Here is a 26,248-nt window from a genome sequence, read left to right as displayed (position 1 = left end):
AGTGTAACCACCGCAGCTTGAACTTTAAACAGCTATAATATATTGCTTCTCTTTATTTTATTTTTAAGAACAAATCCATTGCTTATTTTAAAAATGAATGGAATGATTCTAAATAAATATATATCTGGAACACAACAGTCAAAGTATCATAAAATCTTGTATTAATGTACATGATAAAAAAAGATCAAAAAGTACAAAAGGACATATAGTGAGAAGTATCCTTCTTACACCTGCCACCTTATCTGCTTCCTCGGAACCTACACGTGGTATCCATTAGAGTCTACAAAGGCCAATATTATGATAACGATCAGCTACTATTTATTGAAAGGCTATTACCTTTCAATTATAATTTGTCTTTTACATACACATTATCCCAAATCTTTATAATTCTGAAAGCTAAGTACTATTATCTTTATTTCATAGATGAAAACAGAGAGAGGTTATAAGGTAAAGTCTATAAATCCCAAAATATCACATTCCTGTTTAAGTGCTTTAAAAGTTAAACTTAGGCAATATTTCATTCCATCCTTACCTCCACCTGGAATCCATACTGCAGAACAACATTTTTTATATCTTCGTAGCTCAATTCTATGGAAAGTTCATTTGCCAAATTTTCAAAGTGGTACAGCAGAGGACCTATAGTTTAAAGATACTGTGAATGAATTACTTGAATGCAAACATGCACTACTAGCTGTGTTAGATTGAACTCCAAATTGAACAGTAAGTTGGCCTCTATGCTGAAGGAGCTGAAACTCTACAGTGGATAAGACAAACATAAAAAGAAGTAAAGAATTTTTACATTTGCCAGGGCCACTTATTCCACCTTTTGAAACCGTGACCTAGTAATTGACTTTCAAGTGCTGGGCCTACACTCAGGGAATGAGTCTCTCCAGTACAATAGCCTTGCATGGATTCTCCACATCAAGACTTTACACCTGTAATTCCTGAGCTACTGAAGGAGTAGATGAATCAGCAAATGCTAAGTCCCCAAATTCCAAAGGCATATAATTCCACTAAGTAAATGCAAAACTGCAGATATAAACCGGGTATCACATGAAAACAGAGAAGGGTCCTCAAGCTAGCCTTGGTAGGTGAGACTGTGGGGTGGAGGAAGTTACAGGGAAGGCTTCCTGGAAGGAGGAGGTGACACTAGAGCTGACTTTAAAAATTCACAGTTCACATCCCAGCTGTTACACCAACTGTGTGCCTATGGGCAAGTCATGAATTCGTCTCATCTGTAACATGAGATAATATGCAATATATAAGGCACTAAGTAAATGATAGCTATTATAGCTATTTTTATGTCACACACACCCCTCCCCCCCTTTACTGTTTCTATTTCATTGATTATTTCTGGACAACTGTTTTAGTATATGGAAGGCCTATGATTATTGATCCATTCCATTACTGTTAGAAATGTAGGTTCAATGTAAGTTTTTGCTGAGTATCTCTGTCCATTAATTGATCTTCAGCCTTTGCCTATATCTTATTATTTTCCTCTGACAGAGTGCCAGACATAATTAATGTAACAAATGAATGTAACAGTGAGCATAATTATGTAATAGGCTATACAGTAAATATTTTAGGTATTGTGGGCTATGGTCTCAGTCTCATAGTCTTATGTGTTTTCCCCCAACCCTTAAAAAAAATATAAAAAATATTCTTAGCTGGTAGGGCTGTATAAAACTGGGCCTTTTTGGACTATGTGCTGCAGTTTGTCAACCCCTGACCAAATATATGAATTTTTAAGATTTTTCTATATATTATCAAATTGTTTTTGCAGAAGAAAGTTGTATCACTTAATATTCCCATTGGCAGTACAGGAGCATACCCTGTATCTCACTGTACTGTATCTAAGCTTTAAGTAAAAACTTTAAAGACCTAGCCAATAGGATAGGTGAGAACAGTATTTTATCTGTATTTATTTAACTAGCAGTAAGAGTGAACATTTTTTTCATGTACATGGGTCATTTACGTTTATTCTTTTCTAACTTGTAAATTTATATTGTCTGCCTATTTCACTTCTGGGTAAAGTTTCCTCTTTATGTACTTTTGCTTTTCTTCTCTTTTTAATACATATTTTAAAATTAATATGTTTTTAAATAAAGCTCATTGTAAAAGAAATCAAAATACAAAAATACATAAAGGAACTTTTGCTTCTTGTAAAAAAGGCAGCCTAGAGATAATGAAAACAACTAAAAGTGGGATATAAAATTTATTTTTTGATGTTTTATAAGTATAGAATAACTAGCAAACTAGTAAGAAATTACTAGGAACCCAGTGAATTAACTGGAGGTAAATCTCAAATGCCACTGTTGCCCTAAGGGTATTTGACTATCCAGAAGTCAATTTACAGATTCAAGAAGCCCAACAAATTCTACAGAGGATTTAAAAAAAAAAAAAAAAGATAAATCCATACCTAGACATAATATTGAACCTGCAAAAAAACAAAATCCCTTAATAAAGCGAAAACTTTAAAAACACTATACTGATTACTTAACAAAACTAAAAAAAAAACTATACTGATTACTTAAAATAGGCAGCTAAATTCTTAACAGTAAAAACAGAAGGTAGGAAATTTTTTTAAAAAAAGGTATTTCCAAAGTCCCCTTGAGTGACTAGTGAAAAATATGGAACTATTAAACTTCTGCACCTGGGGAATTCCTAATATTCTCTCAAGCATTAGGGACTCCCAATTTAAAAAGCCAATGTCTAAAGACATTTTTGGCTGTCATGACTGTGAAAGTGCTACTGGCATCTAGGGGGTGGAGGCCAGGGATGCTGCTAAACATCCTACAGTGCACAAGTCAGCTCTTCAATAAAGAATGATCCAGCCCAAAATGTCAATAGTGCCACATTTGAGAAATCCTAGGGTAGAGAGAGAATCAAGAGCTATTACGAAGCTTTAAGAGATAAAGATGACTGGACACAGATAGTGAGGAAGAAGAGGGGTAAAGGAGGACTCCTGGGTTCCTGGTTGGAGGAATCTGAGTAGATGATGGAACAGAAGAGTTACAGGGAGGCACAGGCATCATTTTCTTGAGACACACAGATATCCCCCCCCCCCAATTTTGTTATAGACTTTAATTGAAAGTTAATTACGGTGGAAAGGGGTGTATACAGTGCCAAGTTAACAAGAGATAGACCGTGGTGTCTTTGCACCATGTCAGCTGAGCTTAACTGCAACTACATTTCCCAGAATTCCCTTCCCTCCATGGTCTGGGGCTAGAATTGGAAACAGGAGAAATCTGTGTGATAGTTGGAAAGCAGAAGTGAAGAGACACACAGATTTTGAAGTATCTGTGGTACACCTAAGTTGGATATACTGGCTTGGAGCACAAGAACAGTATTTGGACCAGAGATACAGTTTGGAAATTAAAAGAGCAGTTCGAGAAGTCATGGGACTAGAGTAACATGGGTTAAAAAATAAGTACCTGGCATAAAAAGTGAAAAAACTGAACAGATACCTGGAGCATACTGATATGTAAGGGAAAATTGCTTCTAATTTTAAAAATAATAATTATTATTTTTAATTATTTATAATTCTTATTATTTTTAAAATTTTGAACTTATTCATACAAAGGAGTATTAACCTTCCAAATAACTATTTTATTTGTTACTCCAAATAACAAATTTGAACTGTGTTACTCCGTTATTTCAATTCTCAAAACTGTTTTGAAACTCTGCTAAGAGTGGAAGCCCTCCTAACTGACCATCTGGTAACCAGTATGCTCCATTACTCCTGATGCCCATGACATATCACAGACCATGTCTATTCTTATCTGTTAAACAGTATGATTACCAAGGGCCAATTTTATTTGTTCTAGGTAGTTAAAATTATTGTGATTATAGAACTTATATTGTGATTATTTAACTTAATATAAGCCCAGTGAAATAAAAGTTCAAAGCAGTGAAAGTTCAAGTCAAATGCTTTGGAATTACACAAAACCTTACCATAACTCAGTAACTAGGGTCAAAAATTTTAATCATATAAATATGAAGTCATAATAATGCTAAGTATAAAATGACCCCGGACGAGCCTGCAGAGTTAACAGATAAGGCATCAAAGGGTTAGATCTGGGTTGGAAGCCTATCTCTTGCCATATATAAACTACACAACCTTTCTGAAAATTACTTAACAGAAGACTTGGTTTCTTCAACTATAAAACAGTAAAATACCACTATCATAGATGGTTGCTTTGAGATTAAGTGAGGTACTTATAAGGGCCTAACATAGACCCTAACTCACAGTGAACAAATACACAGTAGGTAATATTATCTTTCAATCATGCCTTAGGGGAAGTTTCCAAAGTAACTATTTTTAAAGAAGAAATAAGGTTTGGGACATTTTTTCATAGTATAGCTACATTTTACAACTACTGTCATCTGGTTCTGTGAAATTCTAAAGAGGAGTCTGGAGAAGACCTATTACTACTTTTAGGCTTAACCCTAATGCCAAATCTCTGGTAAAATCAAATCATTAAAAAAAAAAAAAAAATCATTAAAAGGAGAGTAGGTGACAGATCCATCAACAAAACTACACTTATCCTAAAGGCAAGGACTCAGAATAATGTATAGCTGTCCCTTGGTGTACGATAACAACAAATAACCTCCATCCCCCAAAACTTTATGTTCTAGCCTTGATGTCTTTCGTAACGTGGATTATCTACAGCACTAAAAAACAGAAACAAGTATGATTTATCTTGATTTTATCATTATTCTACCCTTATTTTAAAGTGGGGAAAACTGGCAATTTCCCTGGCTCTGAACAGGAGGGTCCATGTCATAATACTCATTTTATTTCCTGCACCTAGCAGTAGGGTACAATAAAAAAAAGTTCTTAGCATAAATGAAATATTTCCCTTCATTCATAAACTCAAGGTAATCACAAAAGTAATCACACCTACTCTTTTTCCAGTATGTAATGCCTTGAGGAAGAGGTGTCCATAGGAGAGGTTAAGATCTTTTCCCCAAATTTTTCATTAAAGAAAGAAAGAAAAAACACCCTCTTTTTAAACAAAACTGACTGCTGTCTCAGTGGAGTTGGGAATGGGTAAAATAATAGAAAGGTTATCATCACATTAATAATTAATACACTTTCAAATTATGACTGCTGTAAAACTGGCCTGGTCCTAGTATGAATAAACAACTTTTAGGGCTTCCAATGTTTTCAGATGCATCACCACTAAGATGGCAACCAAAGGAAACTGCAGAGGCTTTTAAATATGTACAATATAATTATAACTTTCATGAGTATTTAGCACTGTGAAGTTACCAAATGAAGAATAGTTATAAGTGCTCAGATTCATGTGTAATACTCTAACAAATATCTATGAATACTGAAAAACTTACCTAGATTTATCCAAATTCCACCTGGCTTGAGTATTTTCCATATTGTATCAATATAATCAATTACATTATGAGCTGTGTCTATGAAGAAACAGGTAGCAATACAGTCCCACGTGTCTATTCAAGAAAAGTCAAATTACTGCATTTAAAGTATTTTACTTTAATTCTAAAAATTTATATTCTATAAATACTTTTACAAGGTACTAATATTTCATTTAACTGCAGGGATATGGAAGCTAAACTCTTCCTATCAACACTATATTCAAAGTAATCAAGTAACTATTTATAGGAGATACTTTGTAATTAACTTGATAGAGCAATCAATCTGGAAAACATTTTGACGACATACATTACTAGGTATCTTTCCAAATAGTATTTGTAAGAATGTTGTTTCTAATCTATTTAACTTCTAGCCTTCATTTAAAATCAGTTAAGATGAAATAATGGTCATTTGGATTGTAAACTGTGATTTAAACCAGTGTTAGGAACTAATTCTGGCAAGTTGCGGGAAGACTATATGTACTTGCTGCCCACTGAGAAATCAAATGACATCAAAATACCCAAGCATCAACCATTACTTCAGGTAACCAGAAGTGAAAACAACAGGACAAGTGTAATCAGAAACAGTGGGTAGAACTCAGCAGAAAATACTGTGTTTACCTCTTTGAGGCTGAAGTCTGGTGCAGGGATAAAGACAGAACTGAAGATAAGGTATCTGTACAAATGCTGGTGCAATAAAGGCACTTAATCCAACTAAGGATCACCGTCACCATCCACTTCCTCAAACCTTGCTCCAGAAGAAAGTCACTTTTACTTACCTAAGTTTTTTTTTCATTATTTCACTCCTATTTTGGGACCTTGCTCCCTAACTTATCCCGAATACCTAAAGTCTTCATTCCTTCCCTTTCTTCCTTCAGAGTGCAAGTTTTTCCCAAACCCAGAGTTCAGGGAAAAATAAATAAAGACATTACTATCTTGTTACCTTCCGGCTCCAATCCCTCCGATCACTTCCCATCTCTCTGCAAGTAAACTTCAAAGACCTTGCTACTGCCTGCAAGTCTGCCTTGCCAAACCTTCTCCAAACTGACCCTCTTGTTTTTCCTTGAGCAGAACAAGTACATTCCTCCTACCAAAACCTCTTTCTTTACCATTTCCTCTGTCTGGAATATTTTCTCCCAAATATCTTAATGGCTTGCCTCTTCACTTTTTTTTAAGATTCTTGGCTTGACGTTTTTAAAAAATGTCTGCTCATTAGCCAACCATTGAGGTACTGATGTGCTCACAGACTTTGGGGACTGGTGGTTTGATGGGCTGAGCCCTCAATCATGGGACCTGCCCATGGGAAGACTGTTACTGCAAAGGAAAGGCTAGGCGTGCTTATGATTGAGCCTAAGTGTCTCCTCCCAAATGCCTCTTTGTTGCTCAGATGTAGCCCTCTCTCTCTAGCTAAGCCAACTTGGCAGATGAAATCGCTGCCCTCTCCCCTACGTGGGATCTGACATCCAGGGGTGTAAATACTCCTGGCAATGTGAAATATGACTCCTGGGGAGGAATCTGGACCCAGCATCGTGGGATGGAGAACATCTTCTTGACCAAAAGGGGGATGTGAAAGGAAATGAAATAAGTTTCAGTGGTTGAGAGATTCCAAAAGAAGCCGAGAGGTCACTATGGTGGGCACTCTTATAACATAGATAACCCTTTTTAGGTTCTAATGAATTGGAATAGCTAGCAACAGTAAATACCTGAAACTATCAAACTATAACCCAGAACCCTTGAATCTTGAAGACGATTGTATAAAAATGTAGCTCATGAGAGGTGACAATGTGATCGGGAAACCCATGTGGATCACACTCCCCTTTGTCCAGTGTATGGATGGATGAGTAGAAAAACGGGGGCAAAAAAAAAAAAGCACGCAGTGATCTTTTTTACTTTAATTATTCTTTTTCACTTTAATTTTTATTCTTATTATTTTTGTGAGTGTGGCAATGAAAATGTTCAAAAATTAGTTTTGGTGATGGATGCACAACTACATGGTGGTACTGTGAACAACTGATGGTAAGCTTTTTATGACTGTATGGTATGTGAATACATCTCAATAAAATTAAATTATTAAAAAAAATTAATAAATTAAAAAAAAAAAAAGTCTGCTCTTAGAAAGGCTTCCCTGACAACTCTACATAGAACAGTAGCTCCTCCCCAGTCACTCTGTACCTCCTTTTACCCTGCTTTGTTTTTCTCCCTCACAATGTATTTGCTATTGCCTCCTTCTCCCTACTTGAATATAATTTCCCTGTGGATAGGAACTTTGTATTGCTCACTGCTCTCTATCCAATACCTTGGACATATTCAGCACTTAGTAGGTACTCAACAAATATTTACTGGATGATCTTGTTGACCTCCAGCATTCTATTTTTCTTCTTCCTTTTACTGACCATCCTCTTTTTCTCTTTCCCTATCATTGTCTCCATTTCTCTAAGGTGCAGCACAAACTTCAACAGTTTGCCAGATTTAAGTCCAAACATGAAAGCTAGATTGTCCTCCACAATCTGGAACCAATCTAATTTTTCTAGTCGTATCTCCTATTAAATCCCTTAACAAACCTCCCTTTTCCTTCCAACCAGGCTGTTCTGCCATCCCCAATTACTTTACTCATTCATATCTTTGTACCTCTGCCTGCCTGGAATGCCACTCTTCCCTATTCTTCAAGTCACAGCCTCTCTTCAAAGAGGTTACTGCTTTCAAGTTTATTACATCCTTTACTCATTTGAACTTTGTTTATACGGTTATATTAATAGATCCAACAGATTCGAAATTTCTTGACTTCCTTATATATATAATTCTCTAAATTTCTATCATTTAAGTTATCATTTAAGTATATCTTATATTCTGCCACCAAAATGAATGAACAAAACTCTGGCTTAACTTAATATTAGCTCATTAAATTTAGAATAAAGGAAAAGACCTTTAAAATGTTTGCTGTGAACTTACTGCATTCTGAATATATCTCCTGAAAATCTCCAGCCGTCATAGAAAAGTTAGAACCAGGAGGAAGGCTGTGGGGGTCAACATCAGGGAAAAAGATTGGTCGAATCTGATCAGCTGATCTTCGATTATTGCTAAACTGATGGATCCAGGGATAAAGCTTATATTTATTAATTTCAGAACATCTGAAAAATATGGATATGAAAGTCAGTGTTTACTAAACATTTTACCAAGAAAATATACTTTAAACACTAAAATATGATCTCTGACTGAAGATTTACTTTATATAATTCATTGCTACTTAAAATGTTACCATTGCCGCTCACCCAATTATTTGAAAATGTTAAGTATACATGTAAATGAGCAACCAACCGTGGATTAAGATAGAAAAAAATTAAACCCAGAAATATAAATACATTATTCATCCAACTTTAAAAAAATGTATTCCCAAACTTCAAACTCAAGCAAAAAACAGACAACTATTGTTCAAAAAATGGTACTGATTTCAACTAAAATGGTTTGCTACTTATTTTGTACATTCCTCTCATTTTTACCTTCTTGACCAACCCCATAATTCACACTGCCACTCCAGATAACATATTACTTAAACAAGGTAGCCATGTATTTCTTCTCTTACACACCTGACTTTAAAAAAATAACAACTCTTTCTCACTACTTTCCAGAAGAGGCCACACAAGTTCTGAGAGCTCTTCCTAACTCAGTCACATGAGCACATTTGGTCATTTTATAAGAACTTGATTAAGGAAAAAAGTTATAATTGTAACACTGAACTCTTCTTCCATTAATGAAACAGTTAAAAGGTGAAGAAGTTTGAGGAAGAATGAGAAGGTGCTCCTTCCTAGACCATACTAGTCCTGATAATTCTGAACAGAAATCATTTTAATTTTATGGAATGCCCAATCACTTTCTAAAAAAGTCACTTATCCATGCTGTGTCAACATTCTGTTAACTAGACAACTGGTTAAAGTGGAAATTTGTGTAAGTATTTTGATTTTAATATAAGAAACATTTATGATATGCATCATAATCAAACACTATGTACTTATTTTCAAATTCAGAATTGTTTGAAAAATAGGTAAGTCATTCTGATCCTGAGAAATTACTATTTCCAGCAAAAAGTAAATTAAATACCTGTTGAGTACAAAGTTGGAAGAAAAGAGCATAAAAAAACTCCATTCATTTCCTTGACAAGCATAACCTAGCATAGCTATTTCCCAGGCCAGTCTTCCTAGTCCAGCACCAGGTACCAGAATATTTACTTTAGAAGGATCCCTGAAATGAAATAAGGAAATTATGTCCAAACCCTCAAAGGAAAAAAAAAAAAAAAAAAAAAGAAGAGTGAGAAAATCCACATTAACAACTAAAAACTTAGATATTCTGTAAGTATAATCTCACTTAAGACTCTGACCTCTTAAAAATTCAATATTTAATACAACAGTTTATGTAACTAAATAGACTAAATATATGTAGATTTCAATGTGTCAGGTATTATCTCTAAATGCTTATACATTCCAGTTTGAAAAGAATTTTGAACTGCCTTCTAATTGAGCATTTATGATGGCAAATGTATTACACCAAGCGAGAGGTTCACAACCAAACTGGTTTCCTCCACTTACTCGAGTTACACTGCTTTCACACATTTCCTTTGCTCTAAGATCAGCCATTCCACTTTCAAACTGCTGGCAAATCAATACAACCCACAGGAAACTAAGGAACTCTGGCCAATCAATACAACCCTAAAGAAACTAAAATGGTATTCTTATAAGCAACCAAAAGGAAATGTGCATAATTAGCTGGCAACCTGTTAGTTGAAAAGGAATTTCACTATTGCCTGTATTCTCTAAATTTGGTTCATAAATCAAATCCACTTTCCCCAATTTTCAATTAATCAATTTTCAATTAACATGAACAACATGCTCTTTAAGTTTCACGTGCTTAAACAGCAACAGAGCATTTCATTAGTACCCAGTATCATAACATTTGCATTTTCCACTTTGAAAAAAATAAAATAAAAGTAGAGAATTATGGGGCTTTTGAAAAATAAACCTACAAACACGGTAGCATGGGAATTTGCCCAGTCTGTTTTCTGAGGGCCATTCAATCTTATGTGTTTGTATGAAAACATTTACATAGTATATTCATTTGTTCACTGTTGAATTTTCTATGTACACAGTGGTATAAAACTGAATTTGTCAAAAATGATTTCCAGTGAATAGACATATAATAATTAGTAAGACATCCTTTAATATTTGATATGGGCAAACTGATGCCAAGGTACCAGAGAAAAGCTTTCATTGCAGTAAATTAAAATAGAATAGAATAAAATAAAATAAAATTTTTCCCCATTCCAGATTTTATAGAATGTTATATGTGTATTATGTATATTTGTGCATATTTTAATTTTTTAATGAGAACTAGTACATTCACTTTGCTCATGCTTACCTATATTGGTTATTTAATAAGAATACATATTTTTAATATTAGGATTTGAAAAACTCTTTTTAGCCCCAGGACTCAATGCTATCTATCTCCTTATATAAAGGACTTGCCACTGTGGTAAAACAACCAGGACTCACTCATGCTCTTGTTTTCCACCTTATGCCAGAACCACAAAAGCCCCATTCTTCAGAAGTACTTCCTTTTCTCTGTTCCCATTTGCCCAATCAAAATATGCATCTCTCCCCCACCCCCACCCTCGGAACTGTTCTGGGCTTAGAATAAAAAATAAAACAAAACAAACCATTATCTGATCAAAGGAATAAAACAGAAAAAAAAAAAAAAAAAAAAAGGATTTGTAGGTAAATCCACAAAGAGTATTTAAATATTTAAAAAAAAAATCACTAATAATCAATTTGTGAATGGCTGATGACTCCTGAGTAAAAAGTTACCATGCAGAAATCGGAAATCACACTAACCTTAAAGGAACATGGTGCTTTCGGAGTCTGCAGAAAGTTAACTTTATGGCTGCTATTATCAAGTTCTCCCTAACTAAATCAAATCGACAGAACTCTCTACCCCCACCTTGTGGCAGAGAAATTATGACTCTAGAAGCCCTTGATTTCAAAACACCACTTTGCAATGCTCGTACAAAGGAAGGTAATTTGCTCCTATAGTTTCTGATATTTGATAAAAACCCATTTCTATAGGTATATAATCATTACAATGAAACAAAGCACCAAAACATCAAATACTAAGGGGAAAAAAAATCAAAAGCAGTCTTAACCTTCTGGGTTACAGAAAAGAATCAGGAAAGCTTTTTTTACTTTATTCAGTTATTAGAAATATATTTCAGTTTAAAGCAATAAGTAGAGAGGCTTACAAGTAAAGAGGCTTAACCATATTTACCATATGACCCAGAAATTACACTACCAGGTATACACAGAGGAGGAAAGAAAATAATCATCCACCCAAAAACTTGTATATAATGTTCATAGTAATATTATTCATAATAGCCCCAAAGTGGAAACAACCCAAATGTTCATCCATGGTGAATGGATAAACAAAATGTGATATATATCCATACAAGAGGGTATTTATTCAGCTACAAAAAGGAATGAAGTTCTGATACATGCTACAACAGATAAATTATGCTAAGTCAAAGGAGCCAGACACAACAGGTCACATTATATAATTCTATATATATGAAATGTCCAGAACAGGTAAATCTAGAGACAAAAAATAGATTATGGTTGCCTGGGGCTTGGAGGGATAGAAGGGAGAAGATGGGGGAGTGACTGCTAAAGGGTATGGGGTTTCTTCTTGGGATGATGAAAATGTAAAAAATTGACTCTGGTGAAATGTTGCATAATGCTGTGAATACATTAAAACCACTGAATTGTGCACAATAACAGAAGAATTACACTGTATGTGAATTACATCTCAATAAATATTAAACAAACAGGCTTTATTAAATACTTCTTAAAGTATACATATATTATCTTAGGTACATACTTCTTAAAGACAACATAATTTTAAGATTAAATCAGTAAGATTTAGAACTCTTATCCATAGGATTTAGACTCCTTTTCTAAAGTGAGTATTTAAAATAATTAACATTATCTTGTATAAAACTGCTATTACAAGACTATAAACAAGTCATGGAATGCAATCAAGGCTGCAAACCACTATCTAAACTTTTAAACTTTAAAAACATACAACACAATATGTGTTGTTTAGGGGTATATAAATATATAGTTAATGTGGGAATACAAGATAAGAGTAACAAAACAACAAATTCATAATAGTGGTTATCTCTGGAAAGAGGAAAGGAGAGGAACGGATCTTTGGGTTTTGCGGAACAGTTTCAACTTTACCTGTAATGCTCTATTGAAAAAAACAATACAAAAGACAAAAACATCTGAAGCAAATGTGGCAATAAAAAAATTTTTTATTCCAAGAGGAAAACAATGGATTAGAAATGAGGATTACAGTGTCTAGCCCCTTCAAAAATGTGGTCCCAAACTTACCTCTTCATCCACTCCCGATAAAAAATTCCATATTTTACCCAGACAACTTCTCACCAATCCTAGAAAAGACTTTTTCACCTTAATCTTTAGCTCACCTACACAACCACAGAAACCCAGCTAAATATCAGTACATCTATGAAGTCTTTCCCAAATATCTTAAGCAAAGCTTGACCTCACTTCTCTATGGTTTCAGTACTTCATACTTCTGCTCTAGTTTATACATCTCGTTCTTCACTTTGCTTCTTTCATCTAATACAGGGGTTGGCAACTATAGTCCACAGGTCAAACACCTCTTTTTGTAAACAAAGTGTTACTGGAACGCAGCCATGCCCATTCATTTATATATTATCTACAGCTGCTTTCCCATGACAACAAAGCTGAGTAGTCATGACAGGACCACATTGCCTACAAAGCCTAAAATACTTACTATCTGGCCTTCTATGAAAAAGTTTGCTAGTCCCCGATCTGATGCATTTTGAAGCTCTTTCCCTATCAGTATGTAGAGCTTTCTTATTCTATTTTATGACTGAATTGTATTCCATTGCATAATTGTACCATAATTTATCAAAATCCCCCAATTAAGAACATTTATATTGTTTCTAATCTTCTGCTATTACAAACTATGTTACAATTAAAACCTTTAATTTTCCACATGCAGTTTATCTGTAGAATAGCTTCCCAGCAGTCGAATTGTGGTCAAAAAGATATGTATTTGAATTTTGACAAATATTGCCAAATTGTCCCTGTAAGATTTTACTAATTTATTCTTCCATCAGCAATGTGTGAGTTTCTTCATACCCCCACTAATCGTTAGATCTAATTTTTAAAAATCTCTGCATTACAAGTACAAAATGGCATCTTAATGTAGTTTTTACATTTGCATTTATATTATTCTAAGATTGAGCATCTAAAAGTCACTTGTATTTATCTGTGAACTATTTACACTACTTTTCCATTACATTTTTAGTCTTGAATTGTTTTTCCACTGGATTATTACTCTAGATTTGTAGGCACATGAAATCTTGAAATATATACCTGCTCTTTGATCTAGGAGGGCTTTCAGGATGAAAGAAAAATCTATTTTCAGTCACTAAACTAATAGTGCATTATTTGGCAGTGTACATTTCCTCTGTTTTCTCTTTTAAAATGGTTTCTATTAGCAAAAAGAATGCCTTATTACAATTTATATGCTTTATTTTAATCTAACTGGGAAAAATGTTTCTTCAAAGTTTAGCATATCTTTTCTTAAAGTCTAACTATGTAGAAGAAAATATATATTCAACTAGTCAACAGTATATCAATATCCTAAATGTAAGACATTTATCAAAATGCAAAGATATAATGGATCCCCCCCCCCCCCAACAAAGTATCACTTTAAAACTCTTCTGAACTAGAATGAATTCATAAACTTAAGACCTACAAAATATAGTGCAGCCACTGTCAGGATGCATAAGAGAACATGATGGTGGTGGTCTCTCCTTTCAGAGGACTAAACCTTAAGATTCTATCTTAGTAATTTTAGGCTTCATGACAATGCATTCTTAAATTGGGAAATGATTATTAAATGGTAACTTGGAAAAAAAAAAAACTACTGAATACATACTGTTCAGAGCATCAACTGGCAAGAGTTAAATTAAACTTCTCTTCAGGTGTGAACCCTGAACTCATACTTTAAATTTTTAAAAATAATTTTGCTAATTTCAGTGAGCAACTGCTCACCAAAGCAGAGTCCAAAATCTGCTTAAAACCAAAACAAACCAAAGGCTACTCTTTACTGAAGAGTTTGGCATCAAGCACAATTAAAATAGCATTTCCTTCATTAACACACAGACCCCAGTACAGAAGTCAGTTAATCTGTGGCTTCAAAGCTGCTGGTGCTTGTAAGCTCAGGCATACCAGTCTTCCAAACAGAAACAAACTGAACAAACTGATAAGATGGAAAAAATATTTTAATGATCATATGTATAGTTAACTCTATGTTCATTTCAGTAAGTGTACTATGTTTTAGAGACAGTTCCGTAGAAAAGGCTCTTACTGGAATTTCAGAAAAAAAAGAACACAGACTGTCAAAAAGTTAGCTGCAGTAAATCCGAGTCAAATTCAGTCTCAATAAAAAGATATGAAATGCCCATGTGATTACTGTTGCACAAAGTCCTAGAAATTTATCTGAGAACCAGGATTTATCTAGAACCAACCTGGATTCTGAAGGACTAACTGTCCCCTTTCCCCAAAAGTAGCCCATCTTAGCTTCTGTAAGGAAACCAATAAGTTAAACAAGCAAAACAACTGATCTTTCATTTTTCACGGGGTCCAAGAATGGCAAAAGTGTGTGACTGATACTTTCGGGCACTTCAATCAAAGTTCATATATACCCTGCCCACTTTTAAACCTGTGGTTTAAAATTAATGGGATACTAAAACTGAATGAAAAAAAACTTAACTGGACAATTGTATCTGAGCAAGGTATTCCCCAAAGAAGACTGAAAAGTCAACTATAATATCTTAAGCACAATTATTCTCAGCAGGATAATTATTTGAATAGTAAAACTATCCAAAGAACAGTATTTCATAAACACAGCAAGTATCCACTGAATAGGCAGAGCCAGGAGTTCTTAAGTTGATCCAAGTATATAAATTTCAAGAAACACCCCCTGAAACTTTCCTGTCAATTTTGAGTCTACTAGAGTTCTGCAGTTGTAACAATTAGGAATGAGGAAGCTCTTTATGTCTTGATGTAATATGATCTACAAGATACGTTATATTAAAAAAAAAAAGTACAGAAGTGTAGACTATGTTATCTTTTGTATAAAAAATACACATACACAAAATTTATTTGTACATGCATAAAATATCCCTGGAAAGATAAATAAGAGAAATAGCACTGATTGCTTTCAGTGAAGGGAACAGGGAGAGGCTGGGGAACAGATACAGGAAAAAGACATGTCTTTGAAATCTTTTAAATTTTGAACCCTGTGAAATGTTTTACCTATTCAAAAAGAATTTTCTTTAATAATCTTTGATTTTTAAAATAAACTATTAGAATAATTAAAAGTTAATACATCCTTTTCTCAATAGTCTGAATTCTACTTGTCAATAGTAACTATATTAACAGTAGTTATATAACAGTTTAATAGTACCATGTGCTAGTCACTAGGTACCCGTCATATGTTAACTCATTTAATTCTTACAACAACTCCATAAGAAATACTAGAATCATCCACATTTTACAAATGAGAAAACGGAGGCATATACAAGTTAAGTTACTCACCAAAGGTCACAGAGCTTCCAGGCGGTAGAGCTGGGGTTCAAACCCAGTCACCTAACTCCAGAGTCTAAGCTCTTAACCACTACATACCACACTGTGCCTCAACTACTTCATTGCTCTACACAGCAACGAATAATTACGCTACTGTAATAGCTCCAATAAACACAAAAGTCCTGTTAGCCCTCAAAATTCAAAATATCTATGTTTTTGAAAAGTAGCTTGAGGTAAAATTCTTCACAGTAATAATGTACCAAAGATCAGGTGAATTTGGAAGACAACTGCCAAATGCTTATGTCAACATAACTTCTACATCTTAAATATGATTTTATTTGTACCCGATGCTCATAGAATTATGTAGGTTCCCATCTTATCTCTTCAGCATAACCATGTCAGCAATGCTAAAAGTACATGTCACTGGATTTATTAGTAATATTTTATCACTGTTTTCCAAAAAAGAGAAGGCAATCTAAATGTAGCTAAGACTGAGGAAAAAGCAACTCTCAAAAACTTTCATATACATTAATAAGCAGGGAACTAGATAGATAGTTAATGTATACACTGAGAGAGACCACCAGCTAGAAATTTTAAGAACATACTATCCTTATATGTTTATAAATTTATAAATAAAAAATTATAAACTTTAAAACATTTATAAAAACTATGAAAAAATTAAGAAAATGTAAGAGATTGGGTTACATCTTAATTCTAATATTTGTAGAGCATTTGGTATACTACCATTTATAAAAATTAACAAAATAATCTGTACTAGCATTTACAAAAGTAAACAAAAATAACCTTTATGAACTGTGCAATTTTTCATTATTTATTCTGATTTAACCTATGAGTTTTTTAAAAACAATTCTTATTGAGGAATTATTCATATCCTATAAAGAAAAATTAAAGGCAGAATGTCAATTGTTGCCACTTTAATATCTCATGAGTAAAAAGGCCAAGATGACACGATCTCATTTATGGCAAATCATCTTCATCCAGACATTATAAAGAATAGAAAGAGCATGAAGAAAAAGCAGTTATATAAAATATTGGGAACACCAAACATACTGTGTTCAAATAAAACTTAAACACAAAATGCATGAACAAATCTATGGATACTAAAATGTAAACAAACAGCTTGGCAAAACAAGAACTATAAATTCTCAAGTATTTTCAGTAAAGAAGTAGTTGAAATTTACCTAGCTATGAACCTATGAATAAACTTCTTTTTAGAAAACATGTCACTAAAAATCTTTCTAAATCATATCTGCAAGGCACAAGAAAAAAAAAAGGTAGTGAATTATTAACTATATTACTTCTGAATCTTGTACATCAGATAACTGAACATGCTGAAACAAGCAGAGGCCTTTTTTTTTGGTCTGACAACATGGTTGGAATAAGGATAAACTCAACTACGCATCTAACTTTACTTGCTCATTGAGCTAGTTCTGGCTTTCACACCACTAACACTACAAATCTGATTGAGGAAATAATAATGGAATAAAAAGTCAGTAAATTGTCATAGCTGTCATCAACAATGGAATAAATGTAATGAAAGCTTTAAATGATATAGGAATCATAATTTATTATCCATGTTACTGAGGGTTCAGAAAGTAATTACAGCACAGAATACTATCAAAAATTAATGGACAAAACAGAAATACAGTGGGTGATTTTCATGATTCTTATTCAGCTAAAGGCAAGCTATACAGCATATAGATATACTGTATAACTGTTGAAAACAGATGGATTAGCAGCCATCACATGTTCAAGGCTGACTAAATAACAACAAAAGCATTAATCCTATCCTTTGCAGGTGATAATACCAATATACAGCCATTCTTCCTGTGAAAAAAGTAGTGCATTACTGCTGAAGTAACTGTATTTTCATGCCTTGTGTTCCGGTTTGCTAATGCTGTCATTATCCAAAATACCAGCAATGGATTGGCTTTTAAGAAAGGGGGTTTATCTGGTTACAAATTTATAGTCTGAAGGCCATGAAACTGTCCAAATTAATGCATCAACACAAGTATACTTTCACCGAAGGAAGGCTAATGGCGTCCGAAAAACCTCTGTTAGCTGACAAGGCATGTGGCTGGCGTCTGCTTGCTCCCAGGTTGCATTTCAAAGCGGCAATCTCCAAATTGTCAGTGTCAGCTTTCAAAGGCAGTCTTCAAAACGTGTCTCTCAGCTGCAGCTGCCTCTGGGCCTGTGGAGCTCTTTTTAAAGTACTCCAGTAACCAATCAAGACCCAAGATGAATGGGTGGGGCCACACCTCCATGGAAATAATCCAATCAAAGGTATTACCCACAGTTGGGTGGGTCACATCTCCACTGAAACAACCCAATCCAAAGATTCCAACCTAAGCAACACTAATATGTCTGTGCCCACAAGACTACATCAAAGAACATGGCATTTTGCACGACATAATACATCCAAACCAACACACCTTGACAGCGCAAGTTTAATATTACAAAGATCTTTCTGTCACTTTATTGAAGGAAAACTGAAACTGTTTTGTTTCACGGAACACAATAATACTGCTACATTGCCATATTTCTAGAGGTAAGGTTTATGGACAAGTTTTTCTTTCTTAAGTGGTTATTTGAAGCAGCTGATATATACAAGTTAACTTATAATAGTTGACTAATTCAGTCAACTCAAATAGTTGACTGTTTTAGTTTCCTAGGCTGCTCAAGCAAATACCAATGCAATTTCAGCTTAAACAATGGGAATTTATTTGTTCATGTTTGAGGTTAGAAAAAAGTCCAAATCAAGGCATCATTAAGTGGATGCTTTCTTCCCGAAGGCTGTGGCATTCTGAGGCGGATGACGATTCTTGGTCCTTATTTTGTCATATAGCATGGCACATGGTGGTGTCTCCTGGTCTCTCCCTTCTCTTCCAGATTCTCTGGATGTTAGCTTCTGGCTGCTCTGTCTGTGGCTTTCTCTCTCTCATATGTCTAAATTCATTCCATTTATAAAGGACTCCAGTAATAGGATTAAGACCCATCCTGATTGGGCTCGCCACACAAACTTTAACTAGATAATCTATCAAAAGGTCCTATTTACAATGGATTCATACTCACAGGAACAGATTAGATTTAAGAACATGTTTTTCTGGGGTACATACAGCTTCTAACCACCACACTCCACCCTCTGAACAACCAAAAGACATGTTCTTTCTATAGGCAAATTACATTCATTCCATCACAAAATCCCAAAAGCCTTAAGTCCTTTCAGAAACAATGCTTAGCAAAAACTCTCATCAAAATTGGTTATAGATGTGGTCTATCCTGGGGCTTAATTCCCCTTCATCTGTGGACCTGTGGAACCTAGAAAACAAGTTATTTGCTTCCAATATACAATGGAGGGGCAAGCATAGGTAAACATTCCCATTGTCACAGGGAGAAACTGGAAGGAAAACGGTGCAAAGAACCCAAATAATCCCAAAATTCAGCAGGGCAAACTCAATTAGATTTTAAGGTCTGAGAGTCATCTACAAACAATATTTTGTCCTCTGAGCCTGATGAAGACGCCTGAACACTGGGTGAAGGCCCCCCACTCTCCAAGCATCGGGATGGCAGCCAGGCTCTCCACAATCCCTGGGGCATAGGCTTCACACTGTCTGAGCACTGGGGTGGCAGCACTCTTCCTGAACAACGGGGCGGAAGGCCTGCCCTTTCTACGCGCTAGGACAGACTCACCCGTTCCACACACATGGGTGGGCTGGCTCATTTGGCCTGAGATGTCGTCTTTGGTCCAGACTTCAGCTTCCATGGTTCTGCCCTTAAAGTGATTTTTTCCTTCATTGTCCCTTCTCTGTCCCTTTTAGTCCAGGCTGGCAGTGGTTCCATTCATACAAATTATGCAAAAAACTTGTCAGCCTTGCATGTAGTTCACAGAGATCCAAACCATCAGACAGTAGCACTTTCCAAAGATCCTTCTTGGATAACTGTACCTCCAATCCTGATTTGCATGGAAATTACTGACTGGATCCATGTTCAGTTAAACCATCACTTGGAACACTATTCTCTGGAGATTTGTTTTCTGCAAACTCAAAATTTTCCAAACCAAAATTTTCTGGTTTCTCTGTGCCCAGGAGTTCAATTCTCAGCTTAAGCATTTCTTCTTGCATTTTATTACAAGCTGCAAGGAGAAACCAGGCTGCAATATCCACATTTAAATATCCAAGTTCATCACCCTCAAGTTCTGCCATCCCATCTAAATCAAAACTCAAATTTCACCAACTTCTCTGCCACTTTAAAACACAGATTGCCTTCCCTCCAGTTTCCAATAACACATAATTTCCTTCTAAGGCTTCATCAGAAGTACCTTTAGTGTCCATATTTCTACCAAGTCTCTTCAAAGCACTCTATGAAGCACCTCACAATTCTTCCAGCCTCAAATACCCATCGCCCAATTTCAAAGCTGTTTCCACCCCACTTTCCTAGCACCAAAATCTGTTTTAGTTTCCTAGGCTGCTCAAGCAAATACCAATGCAATATTCAGCTTGAACAATGGGAATTACTTTACTCACAGATTGAATTTGGAAAAAAGTACAAAACAAGGTATCATCAAGGCAATGTTTTCTTCCCAAAGACTGTGGCTTTCTGGGGCTGGCAGCCAGCAACAACTGGTCCTTAGCTTGTCACATGGCAAGGCACATGACGGCAACTCCTGGTCTCTCCCTTCTCTTCTGGGCTCTCTTGTTGTTAGCTTCTGGCTGCTCCATTTGTGGTTTTCTCTCTCTCATGTCTAAATTCATTCCATTTATAAAGGACTCCAGTAATAGAATTAAGACCCATCCTGACTGGACTAGGCCATACACACCTTAACTAAAATAACTCATCACAAGGTCCTACTTACAATGAGTTCATACCCACAGGAACAGGTTAGATTTAAGAACATGTTTTTCTGTGCTACAAAGAGCTTCAAACCACCAAAATGACAGCTAAAGTTTTTAAGTGTTTCACTCAGTCCCCCACACTAGCAGTCTGACAGAAGAAGGGAAATGCCATTCTGGGTGTTAATAATACCAGCTCTTACTGTTCCCTTTAAATTGTCTGCCATTCAATCAAAAAATTACAAGATATGCAAAGAAGCAAGAAAATGTAACCTATTGTTATGAGAGGGAACTGTCAACAGAACAGACCTGCAAATGGCTAATATGCTAGAATTTTCAGACAGGAATTTAAAAATAAACCTAAGTAAAAGAAGATAGGAAAGAAGAGACAGAGAAAAAAGAAAACCAGATAAAACAAACAGAAAACAACTCCAACCACAGCATTAATTACATAAAACATAAATGGCCTAAACATTCTAATTAAAAGGCAAAGAACATCAAAATGTATAAAAAAATTCAACACCCAACTATAGGCTACACTTCAACTATAGCTACATTTGAAATACAATGCCAAAACCAGGTTGGAAGTCAAAGATTGAAAAAGGATTTACCATGCAAACACTAAACATAACAAAGCTGACATGGCTACATTATCACCAGGCAAAATAGCCTTTAAGACAATGAGTATTATCAAAGATAAAGAGAGACAATTCATAATGATCAATACAACATAAATGCATACATATGTATGTGTGAGCTGCATGTAATATGTGCCTAAAAGCATGAAGCTAAAGCTAACAAAACTAAAGGAAAAACAAAATAAACCCAGAATCACAGCTGGAGATTTTAATAACCATCCTCAATAACTGAAAAGATAACTGGACAAAACAATCAGTAAAGATGCATTTATAATCCACACTATTCAACCTCCTTGACCTAAATGAAATTTAAAAAGTACTTTACTGAACTACAAAATTCGGATTCTGGAACATTCTCCAATATAGACCACATGATGGAGCATAAAACAAATCTTAATACATTTCAAAAGACTAGTATGTTACATAGTATGTTTTCTAAACAAAAAAGTTAAGTTAGACATCAACAATAATGACATACCTAGAAAGGCCCCAAATATTTGGAAATTAGCAACACCTTCATAAATAACCCACGGCTCAAGGAACCACTAGAGAAATGAGAAAATATTTCTAACCAAATGAATGAAATTAACAGGCATTGATGCATATAGTACAAAAAATTCAAGTCAATGACCACTTTTAAAAGCTAGAAAAGAGCAAATTAAACACAAAGTAAAAGGAATTAAATAAAAATATAAGAGCAGAAATCAATAAAATAAAAAACAAAGAAAATTAGAAATTCAAAAGGTGTCTTTTTTTTTTTTTTTTTTTGAGGGAGGGGGTGCACCGTTCCTGGAAGTACCGCAATACCAGGTTGATGCGTGGAATGGACGGAGCAAGCTCCTATTCCAACTCCTAGCTCCAAAAATCCACTTAATGTATTGTCCTTAGGTAGAGGACGTATCAGATATTAAAATGACAAGACAGATACTACACTTGATCTTAGCCAAAAGGCCAAGAAGCTATAAAAGGTGACTTTTTGAAGATTAACAAAATCAATACGCTGCTATGAAGACTGATCTAAGAAAAAGAAACACTTAAATTATCAATATCAGGAATGAAGGGAGGAAAATCAATATAGATCCTATAGACATCAAAAGAATAATAAAGAAACAATATAAACAACATTGTCAATAAAGTCAACTTAGATGAAACACACAATTTCCAGAACACAACTTACCAAAAGTGAAACAACACCAAGTAGAAAACCTAAATAGACCTGTGTCTATCAAAGAAATTGAAAATGTTATTTAAAATTAAAAACGAAAACCAAAACCAAAAAACTCTTCACAAAGTTCCAGGCACAGTGCATTCTACTTGTGAATTCTATCAAACATTTAAGGAATGAAAAAAAATACCAATCATACACAACCATTCAGATATCAGAAGAATTAAGAATATAGCAAACACCTTTCGTTAGGCTGGCATAACCATAACATCAAAAGCTTACAAAGACATTGCAAGGAAATTATATACCAGTATCTCTCATGAAAAAGATGCAAAAATTCTTAACAAAATATTAGCAAGTAAATCCAGCAATATATAAAAAATAATATATCATGGGGTTTATCCCAGGGACACAAGATTGATGTAACATTCAAAAATTAATCTATGTAACACACCATCTTAACCAAATAAAGTAGAAAAACCATAAGATCATCTCAATAGATGAAGGACAGGCAATAATTCCCATTCCATATAAAATCTTCTGGCAAACTACAAATAGAAGGGGATTTCCTCAAATAGAAGAGACTCTATATTAAAAAAAAAAAAAAAACAAAATAAAAAAACAGTTAATATCATCCTTAATGGTGGAACACACGACGTTGAACCTTTAACAATGAGAAAGGGGCAAGCAAGTATGTTAGCTCTCACCACTTCTATTCAGTAATGTATTGGAGATCCTAGCCAATACACACAGACTACCAAAAGATATAAAAGGGGTAAAGATTAAAAAAGAACAATTAAAAAACAGTATCTAAAAAACAAACAAAAATAAACAGTATTAACAGATGGCATGACTATTTATATGAAGAAAATCCTAACAAATCAACATGGTTGAAGGATACAAAGTCAAAACCCAAAGGTATAATGTAATACACAGCATAATAAAAAGAAAGAAAATAACTCACACAATCATCTCAATTGACACAGAAAAAGGCATGTGACAAAATCCAGCAACCCTTCTTGATAAAAATACTTAGAAAATTTGGAATAGAAGGAAACTTCCTCTACATGCTAAAGGACATATATGAAAATCCCACTGTTAATATCATACTCAATGGTGAAAGACTGAAAGTTTTCCCTCTAAGATCAGGAAAAAGACAAGGATGGCCACCACTGTTATTCAACATTGTACTGGAATTTCTAGCCAGAGCAATTAAGCAAGAAAAAGAAATAAAAGCCATCCAAATTGGAAAGGAAGAAGTAAAACTTTCCCTATTTGCAGACAATATGACATTATAAAAAATCTTGACAAAACCAAAACAAAGCTACTAGAACTATTAAATGAATTTGGCAAAGTGGTGGAGTATAACATGAATATGCAAAAATCAGTTGTGATTCTATACACCAGTAATGAAAAATCTGATGAGGAAATCAAGAAAAAACTGCATTCACAATAGCAACTAAAAGAATCAAATATCTAGGAATAAATTTAGTAAATTAAACCAAGGATGTACATGGAAAACTAAAAAATAATTGCTAAAAGAAATCTAAGATCTAAATAAATGGAAGAACATTCAATGTTCATGGGTTGGAAGAGTAAAAACTGTCAAGATGTCGATTCTGCCCAAAGTGATTTAGAGATTCAATGTAATTCCAATCAAAATTCCAACAGCCTTCTCTGCAGAAACAGAAAATCCAATCATCAAATTTATACGGAAGGGTAAAGGGCCCTGAAAAAGAACAAAGTTCGTGGACTCACACTTCCTGATTTTAAAACTTACTACAAAGCTACAATAATCAAAACAGGATTGTACTAGTACAAGGACTAAATACAGACCATTGGAATCAAACTGAGAATTCAGAAATAAACCTTCTTCACAGATATGGCCAACTGATTTTGGACAAGGGAACTAAGTCCACTCAATGGAGAAAGAATAGTATCTTTAACAAATGGTTCTGGGAAAACTGGATATCCATATGCAAAAGAATGAAAGTAAAAGACACCTCCAGAATGGGAGAAAACATTTGGAAACTCCATATCCAGAGAGGGTTTAATATCCAGAATACAAAAAGTGTTGGGAGAAGATGTGGAGAACTGGAACACTCATTCATTATCAGTCAGAATGTAAAATGGTGCTGAATGTGGAAAAGAGTTTGGTAGTTCCTCAGAAGTAAAGAATTACCATATGACCTGACAATTCCACTTCTAAGGATATACCCAAAAGAACTGAAAGCAGGGACTCAAATAAATATTTGCACACTGACATTCACAGCATTATTCACAACTGCAAAAAAGTGGAAGCAACCCAAGTGGTCCATCAACAGATGAATGGTTAAAATGTGGCATACACTAACAGTGGAATGTTATTCAGCCATAAAAAGGAATGAAGTTCTGATACATGTGACAACATGAGTGAACCTTAAAAGACATTATGTTGAGTGAAATAAGTCAGACAGAAAAGGACAAAAATTAAATGATCTCACAGTTATGAAATAATTGGAATAAGCAAATTCATAGAGTCAGAAACCAAAATATGGGTTACCAGAGGCCAGAGTAGGGTAAGGAAAGGGGAGTTAATACTTAATTGATACAATTTCTACTTGGGTAATGGAAAAGTTTGATATTGGATAATGGTGATGGTAGCACAACATTGTAAATATAATTAACACCACTAAATTATTTATCAGAATATGGGTAAAAGGGGCAATTTTAGGTTGTGTATGTATTACCAGAATGAAACTTTTTAAAAAAAAACCATAGGACTACAACATGGCAAACCCTAATGTAAATTATGAACTACAGTTAATAGAGTGATTATAATATTGTTTTGTTAAGTGTAAATAAAGGTATCACACTGACTTCTGGGAAGACGGATTAGGAGAGACAGAGCAAAATTCCCCTCTGTGAAAAACACTAGATAAAGGACAGAAAGCACTCCAGAACAGCAGTTCCAGGGTTCCATCGGCTGGGCAGGGACTTCTACACCACATAGTGAGTACGTACCTGGAGAAGCCAAGAGACTGTGTTTAAGACCAGTGAGTGTTGGGACGGGAATGGGTGGTTGGAGCCGGCTGATGAGTACAGAGGGGAGCAGCCTTCCACACCCCATGCACCCTCCTCAGCATTTGGCTGGGGTGATAACCCTTTGCAGACCCGTGGCCAAAAGCCCCTATGTCAGGGACTGGCGGTTGGAGCAGGCAGACAAGCGTGGAAGGGGGACAGCTTTCCACACCCCATGCGACTATCTTAGCAGTTGGCTGGGAGATAACCCTTCACAGCCCTGTGGCTGCCAAGCTGGGGACTGGCTGCCAAGCACAGACTGAGCAGCTTTCTAAGCCCCATCTCTGCAGTAGGTTGGGAACATATAATCCTTCACAGCCCTGCAGCCAAGAGCTCCCTTAAGGGAAATTCAGGGTTTGGCAGACTTGTGACAGCATCCACTCTTCCTCCACACAAGCCCATGGTGTACACAGTCTAGGGGCAAGGGCATCGCACAGAAGTGCCAGGAGTGCTCCCCCAATC

The 26,248-nt window shown here is 35.0% G+C and overlaps 1 protein-coding gene and 1 non-coding gene across 2 annotated transcripts in view; both read right to left on the bottom strand.

Annotated features, from left to right (window-relative positions):
- CARNMT1 (carnosine N-methyltransferase 1) overlaps positions 1 to 26,248 on the bottom strand; it is a 50,721-nt gene that overhangs the window by 2,834 nt on the left and 21,639 nt on the right. Inside the window, exons 4-7 of the mRNA XM_037797589.1 lie at positions 9,484 to 9,624; positions 8,338 to 8,516; positions 5,353 to 5,466; positions 533 to 636 (exon numbers count right to left, since the gene is read on the bottom strand). Coding sequence (XP_037653517.1) covers positions 533 to 636; positions 5,353 to 5,466; positions 8,338 to 8,516; positions 9,484 to 9,624 — 538 coding nt within the window. The remainder of the gene's footprint in view (positions 1 to 532; positions 637 to 5,352; positions 5,467 to 8,337; positions 8,517 to 9,483; positions 9,625 to 26,248) is intronic.
- LOC119505817 lies at positions 22,335 to 22,524 on the bottom strand. The gene has a single exon (XR_005210854.1). It is a non-coding gene; the product is annotated as a U2 spliceosomal RNA (small nuclear RNA).

The sequence above is a fragment of the Choloepus didactylus genome, chromosome 10, assembly GCF_015220235.1.
Source record: "Choloepus didactylus isolate mChoDid1 chromosome 10, mChoDid1.pri, whole genome shotgun sequence".
In the NCBI taxonomy this organism is placed as follows: Eukaryota; Metazoa; Chordata; class Mammalia; order Pilosa; family Megalonychidae; genus Choloepus; species Choloepus didactylus.
This window is presented reverse-complemented; position numbering and strand designations above follow the sequence as displayed.